This window comes from Ochotona curzoniae, unplaced genomic scaffold, assembly GCF_017591425.1.
Source record: "Ochotona curzoniae isolate NIBS_2020 unplaced genomic scaffold, NIBS_Ocur_1.0 scaffold_4937, whole genome shotgun sequence".
Taxonomy (NCBI): Eukaryota; Metazoa; Chordata; class Mammalia; order Lagomorpha; family Ochotonidae; genus Ochotona; species Ochotona curzoniae.
This window is the reverse complement of record NW_024467126.1, coordinates 4,798,524-4,805,167: the sequence shown is the minus strand read 5'-3', so window position 1 is coordinate 4,805,167 and position 6,644 is coordinate 4,798,524. Positions and strand designations below refer to the sequence as shown.

General features: G+C 65.7%; 1 protein-coding gene across 1 annotated transcript in view; it reads right to left on the bottom strand.

Moving 5' to 3' along the window:
- Positions 1-467: 467 nt before the first annotated feature.
- Positions 468-6,644, bottom strand: part of MUC5AC (mucin 5AC, oligomeric mucus/gel-forming) — a 28,739-nt gene continuing 22,562 nt past the window's right edge. Inside the window, exons 33-50 of the mRNA XM_040970818.1 lie at positions 6,299-6,492; positions 5,743-5,917; positions 5,382-5,635; positions 5,110-5,293; positions 4,715-4,922; positions 3,896-4,074; positions 3,729-3,816; positions 3,547-3,650; positions 3,427-3,458; positions 2,903-3,074; positions 2,544-2,645; positions 2,152-2,189; positions 1,764-1,889; positions 1,581-1,679; positions 1,349-1,468; positions 1,200-1,263; positions 1,003-1,117; positions 468-852 (exon numbers count right to left, since the gene is read on the bottom strand). Coding sequence (XP_040826752.1) covers positions 624-852; positions 1,003-1,117; positions 1,200-1,263; positions 1,349-1,468; positions 1,581-1,679; positions 1,764-1,889; positions 2,152-2,189; positions 2,544-2,645; positions 2,903-3,074; positions 3,427-3,458; positions 3,547-3,650; positions 3,729-3,816; positions 3,896-4,074; positions 4,715-4,922; positions 5,110-5,293; positions 5,382-5,635; positions 5,743-5,917; positions 6,299-6,492 — 2,483 coding nt within the window. The 3' untranslated portion in view covers positions 468-623. The remainder of the gene's footprint in view (positions 853-1,002; positions 1,118-1,199; positions 1,264-1,348; positions 1,469-1,580; positions 1,680-1,763; positions 1,890-2,151; positions 2,190-2,543; positions 2,646-2,902; positions 3,075-3,426; positions 3,459-3,546; positions 3,651-3,728; positions 3,817-3,895; positions 4,075-4,714; positions 4,923-5,109; positions 5,294-5,381; positions 5,636-5,742; positions 5,918-6,298; positions 6,493-6,644) is intronic.

Sequence of the window (6,644 nt, the reverse complement as noted above, 5' to 3'; positions counted from 1 at the left end):
GCGTGGGCAGCTGTCATTTTATCCACTCTGTGGCCCTGCCCTCACGTTGCTTCCTGAGCCATATGGACACCAGAGGTAAGGGCAGGGTGCTGTGGCTGGCCTAGCCAGTGGGTTCTGCCACACTGGCACCTGCCTTGGATGCCACCCCGTGCCCAACCTCTCACCCTCCTAATCCCACTTGCCATGTGTGGACCCTGGACTCTCAGCTCTACCTGGCTGGCCACTCACTCCACTTCCTTGGCCACCCCTAGGAACATGTCCCTTCCTGTCCCACTCGCTCAGCTCCGGGCAGTTGTACCCTGGCCTCAGGCGGTGGCCAGGCCCTGTGAGGCCTCTGCCGTGGCCCACCTTTGGGCCAGGCCTCTCCCTCCACACAGATGGGGCAGCACCCCCAACCCGACTTCTTGGCTTTCTGGATGAGATAAAAATTGCAGAGACAACGGAATGCAAAATGCTCCATGGGTTTATGAATGAGCAGTCGTTTCCTGAAGGAGGACCCGCCCAGGGCCGAGGTAGGAGTGAGGGTGACCCTCTGCGCAGCCAGCTCAGCGGCCAGCCACCGCGTCTGGGGGGTGGGCTGGGAGGGCAGGGTGAGGGGCGTGGTCTCCGGTGTGTCCTGCGAGTTAGTGGCCAGGCCTGAGTGACCACTGGGCTGACCCGAATGAATCCGAGCGGCTGCTGTCGGCAGGTGAAGGGCACTTCTGGCTGTGGCAGCCACACTCCTCCACCTCGGTGTAGGTGAAGTTGCGGCTGGCACCGCCCGCGCAGTGCAAGGTCACCGTCCTTGGTGAGGTCCGCAGCTCCTGGCAGCAGCGACACTGGTGCTCCACCATGCTGGCTGCCAGGGAGTACCTGCGGGTGTCAAGCCGGGGCGTGAACCAGTGCGCCCTGACGCCCAGAGCAGGGGCTCAGGGGGCACTGAGACCGGCTGCTCCCCTCCAGCCCTCTGCCCTGCAGATCAGGGCTCAGCCCCAGGTGGAGGGGTGCCACAAGCTCACGTACTTGGAGCTGCTGTCCCCGCAGTTGCCCCGGCAGTAGGCCAGCCGCACGGGCTCCGAGGAGTTGCAGCCCTCATGCTCGATGACCTGGTGCTCGTGGTGCAGGGTGCAGGTGGACACTGCTAACGGAGGTGAGGTGAGGCAGGGGGCAGGGCCAGCTGCACCCCCAGCCCCAGCCCACCCCAAGACGCGGCCACTTACTGTTTTGAGAGGGAGGTGCAGGGCAGTAGCGGCAGCAGCCATTCTTGCTTGGCAAAGCCTGGTCCTGTGCCAATAGAGGTGCCCTTAGTGCCCGTTGAGGGACAGGAGTGGGAACTCGGGCAGCCCGGCGGGGTACACCCGGGACTCACATCGGGGCAGCTGAGCGGGGGGCAGGACTCCTTCGTGGCCACCACCACCATCTTGTCCAGTTGCTGCTCACACAGGTAGCTCACACAGGCGTCCTCAGGGTCCGGCCAAGACTGCCCGGGCTGAAAGATGCCCCATCCGGGGGTGAGGGTCCCACTCAGCATCTGCCCAGCGTCTCCTCCTCACAGACACTCCCCGTGGTCATAGCCCTGCGCGGCCTGGGGTGCTACTCACGAGGTAGAGGCCGGGGGAGCTGCTGTTGACGCTGACCGTGCAGTACTTCTGTACACACTCCCCACAGCACTGCCCTTCCAGTTCCCGGTACTCTGAGCCCTGTGGGAGGGGACGTGCAGGTGGCCTGAGCCCTGGGGGAGGGGCCAGCAGGCTGGGACGGGGTGGGGGCGGGGCAGCACTCACCACCGGGCATTCAGTGTTGCAACTGGGTTCCTCGCAGTTGACCCAGAATGTGCTGAACCCACCAGGGCCTTGGTGCAGCTCACACCTGCAGGTTTGGCATGGAGCAGAGGGGACCAGCGAGCCGGGCTACGGGGAGAGGGGGCCTCAGTGTCAGCAAGCTCAGGCCGGGGGGCCGGGGAGGCCAACCCCCTCCCTCATCAGGGTGAGCCTGGGTGGTGCCTCCCTGGGGCGGAGTCCCGTGTCCCCAGCATGGACCGCTAGGCTCCATGGCCGCGCCTCTGAGGGCCAGGGCCTTAGCACTGGGGGTCCAGGCCCTGCTGCCTTGGGACGCCGAGCCAGGGCGAGCTTGGGCCTCACTCCTCACTGTGACTCAGCACGCAGGCCTCACCTCGTACAGGGTCCCGTTGATGCTGCAGTTGTACCACCCTGTGGGGGAGACACACGGCTCAGGTCAGCCACACAGGGCCCGGCCAGCCACACAGGACACAGGACCCCGCCAGCCTCACAGGACCCCGCCAGCCACACAGGACACAGGGCCCGGCCAGCCACACAGGACACAGGACCCCGCCAGCCTCACAGGACCCCGCCAGCCACACACCACTCAGCCCAGCCACACAGGACCCCGCCAGCCACACAGGACCCCGCCAGCCACACAAGGCCTGGCGGGGTCCCCATGGCTTGCTCTGCTGGGCTCATGGCCCACAGGAAGGAGGCCAACCTCAGCTCCCCATGCCTCCCCCAGGTCCCACACAGCCCCACACATGAGCCCGGGACACTCACTGCATAAGTAGCTGGGGCAGCAGATTTGGTCCTGGTCATTCTGAATCCGGAGGGAGCCCGCGGGACAGTCCATGGGCGCTGGGCAGTAGCTCGGGTTGCAGGCTTCAGGGGAGGGAAGAAGGCGGTCAGGGCGCAGGGTCCCCTGTGCTTGGTCCCACCCAGCCCTGGCACCCCATCAGGAATGCAACCACCCATGGGTTCCAGGCTCAGCTGGTGGGGAGGGGCCCCTTTTCCTTCTGGCACCCAGATTCCCTGAGGTCCACACCAGAGGGGGCTGCCCCAGAAGGGAGGAGAGGGCTGCTCCAGCCCCTCCCCCACAGTGTCTGGACATGCCCCTCTGGCCACCAGCAAGGACTCACAGCAGTTGTAGGTGGGACAGCACGCCCCGGGCTCTGCGGCCATGGGCATTGCCACGAAGCCAGGCTGTTTGCAGAGAGGGGCCGACGGGCAGGAGACTGGCTGGCAGCTCAGGGACAGAGAGCTGCTGTCACAGGTGCACTCCTGGCAGCCATTGGTGATGGTGTCGCCCGGCTGCAGGGGAGGGACAACGGTCAGGCCCTCACAGGGCAGATGGGGTGGGAGTGCCGCAGAGCCCGCAGCTGAGGGCCGGCAGAGGGCGCCGCTGGACAGCACAGGGCCCCTGCAGGCCAGAGGAGGCAGGAGAGGTGGGCCCCACGCGTGCCCTCTGCGGCTCTAGGGAAGCACAGGAAGAGGGCTCAGCCAGCGGGGGCACAGGGCTGCTGGCACATCTCGAGAGAAACTGCCAAGAGGGGTCCAGGTCCCACTGGGGAGCCCAGCTCTGGCCCTGCCCACCCAGACCACAGCCCAGTGCCAGCCATGCCAGGGCCTGCGTTGGCCACGTAGGACCTCTGGCTACACTCACCTCCACTGGCTCTCCAGAGGGGCTCAGGCACCCTGGGGAAAGAGGGGGAGGTCACAGCCATCAGCCACAGCAGAGCCGTGGGATACGGGGAGCAGGGCGGGCCAAGGGGCGGGGACGCACTGGAGCAGTCGGAGGGCACGCAGAGCTCCAGGTCGGTGCTGAAGAGCGTCATGCTCTCGGGACAGAAGCAGCCCTCAGTGATGGGGCCGGCCTCGGGCAGGGTCCTGCGGGGGACACACGGTCAGCCAGGGTGCCGGGGGCGGGCGGGACTCTGCGGAGCGCAGGGCGGGGCCGACACCTACAGGAGGAGTGTGCTGTCATTTCCGTAGCAGTAGGGCGGGTTGGCAGGGCCGCAGGCCTGGTATACCTTGTCGGCAGGGCAGGTGAACACTGCAGAGAAGGGAAGCCAAGGCTGAGAGGCTGGGGGCCATTCCCAGGGCCCCCTCCCCCAGCAAGGCGGAGCACTCACGGCAAGTGCCATTGGTGTGTCTTCTCCAGTCGACACAGATGTCGTAGGTGGCGCAGAGCGAGGCGTAGAGCTCCAGGCTGGAGCACACTACGTCCGGCTGGCTCACGTGGCAGTGGTCAAAGACACAGCCCTCGTAGAAGGGCATCGGGGGGATGGTGGAGTGGCAAGACTCAAAGACCCTGCAGGTGGGGACACGTGGGGGCTGACTCTGCCGTGGCTGCCTCCAGACACCCCGTGGGGCAGTGGCAGCTACACGCGCCCCGAGGACTCCTTCATCCAGGACACAGGACATCTCTGGGTCCTGGGAGCCAGTGCAAGGTCCAATCTCTCCCGCACCCAGGGTCCGCTCTCACTGCCTGCCCAGGCCACTCGCTGTCCCGAGCACCTGTCCCCAGGGTCCGCTCTCACTGCCTGCCCAGGCCACTCGCTGTCCCGAGCACCTGTCCCCAGGGTCCGCTCTCACTGCCTGCCCAGGCCACTCGCTGTCCCGAGCACCTGTCCCCAGGGTCCGCTCTCGCTGCCTGCCCAGGCCACTCGCTGTCCCGAGCACCTGTCCCCAGGGTCCGCTCTCGCTGCCTGCCCAGGCCACTCGCTGTCCCGAGCACCTGTCCCCAGGGTCCGCTCTCGCTGCCTGCCCAGGCCACTCGCTGTCCCGAGCACCTGTCCCCAGGGTCCGCTCTCGCTGCCTGCCCAGGCCACTCGCTGTCCCAGGCACCTGTCCCCAGGGTCCGCTCTCGCTGCCTGCCCAGGCCACTCGCTGTCCCAGGCAGTGCTGGGCCTGCCCCCTCACCCCTACATTCCCACTGGCCCCTGGCATACGTGGTGAAGAGGAGCTCGCAGATCGGCGACTTTGGGCACAGGGGTGCTGTGGTACTTGCGACTGTGGGTGCGATTGTGGGTGTCACCGAAGGAGGCGCGGGGCAGGACTGGTCAGGCACCCTCCAGTGGTGGGCCATGGAGGAGCAGGAGGCGGTGACCTTGCCCCCGGGCAAGCGGCATTCATCATTCTTGTTATTGGTGCAGGTGCCTGTGCACAAGGGGCACGGTCAGGCCGGCTGGATGGCACCACCCGCCTCCCAGGCACAGCCACAGCTGTGAGCCTCAGGGTGGCTCCAGTTGGGCAGCAAGCCCTCCAGGCCCAGAGTGCAGGGGCGCTCAGCTCGGCGGAGGAGCCGTCCCTGGAGGGGACTCCCGGTGGCAGCTGCCCGGCTCACCGCATTGGCCCTCGGTGTTGTTGGCGAACGTTCTGTAGGGCACCTCCACCGAGAAGATGAGGCCGGTGAACATGACCTGCACGCCGAGCTTCGGGATGGTCGCGTACATCTTGATGCCGATGCGTGTGATCACAATGCCATCCTGCTGGAAGCCGGGGCTCACCACCTTGCCGTTGAAAATGACCTGGACATGGCACAGACAAGGCAGCAGGGTCAGCTGGGGCCACAGCACGCCGCCCCTGCCCCGTGCCAGCCCCTGGAGCCAGCCCCACCTGGTTGGTCATGACCCCGTTGACGGGCCTGCGGATGAGCACCACACGGGCGTCCTGGTACTCGAGGGTGACGGACCGCGGGCAGGAGACCGCGTCCCCAGCATCGTCGCAGAAGTAGTTGTCGACGAGCACACGCAGGTGGCCAAACACAGGCGTGATCTGCTGCATCAGCACGTAGGTGCAGTTGTTCAGGAACGTGTAGTAGGTGCCGTCGAAGGTGACGTAGTGAGGGTCGCCCCAGCCGGAGCACACACCTGTGGGCATCGGGGCAGGGGGTCACATACGCGCCGGAGGCTACACCCTGCACCCGCCCTGGTGCCCGACCCCGTCCCGTCCTTCTGGCCCCGGCCCGCCAGCTCACACTGGCACTGGTAGTGGTAGCAACAGCCGTCATCATTGGGCACCTTCAGGGGCGGGTAGCCATTGGCACACGTGGGCTCCGCCACATCTGGACACTGACGCGGGTACACGGAGACGGAGTTGTGGCCATTGCATTTGGCCTGGGAGCAGTTGGGCATTTGCCAGATCTCGCCTTTCTGTTGGAGACAGAGGAGGCTGCAGGAACAGATGCCCAGGCCTTGGGGGCCCCTCAGCCCTCACGAGGACAGTGGACAGAGCCGTGCCGCAGGACTCCACATGGGCCCCAGCCTCCATGCCACCCAGAAGGCTGTGAGGCGGCAGCCCATCTCTCGCAGGTTCTGACCCAGGTTTCAGGGCCACATGCACAGGGCCCTGAGTGATAAAACAATCAGCCTGGGACCCCAAATGCGGGCCAAGCATTTGTGCGGAGTCTGGGGGATGCCCCCGGCCAAGAGCAGCAGGATCTGTTCCTGATGATGCCTGCGCCAGAAACCAGCATGCGCTGGGTGGCGAGAGGCAGGGACCAGGACTCCCACAGAAAAGAACACTTAGCTTACCTTTCTTGGGGGAATAGTGTTAGTGCAGCCGGAGGCAGGATCAGAGGTGGGTGTGGACGAGGACACGGTAGTGCTTGCAGGTGATGTGGTGGGAGGACACTGCTGGGCCACTGTTCTGTTAACCTGGCAGTCCCGACTGCAATAGGCAGAGTAGCAGTGGCCGTCCAGGTCCTGATGTGAGTAGATGACAGACCCTGCAGGCCAAGGACAGGGAAGAGATTAGAAGAGACTGCAGGCAGGAAGGACCCCAAAATATCAAAAGCAACAGGGACAGCAGAGCACTCAATCCCGGGAGGATGAGGGTACAATCGAGAGGAGCTGAGAGCTGCATGGAGAGGGTTCCAGA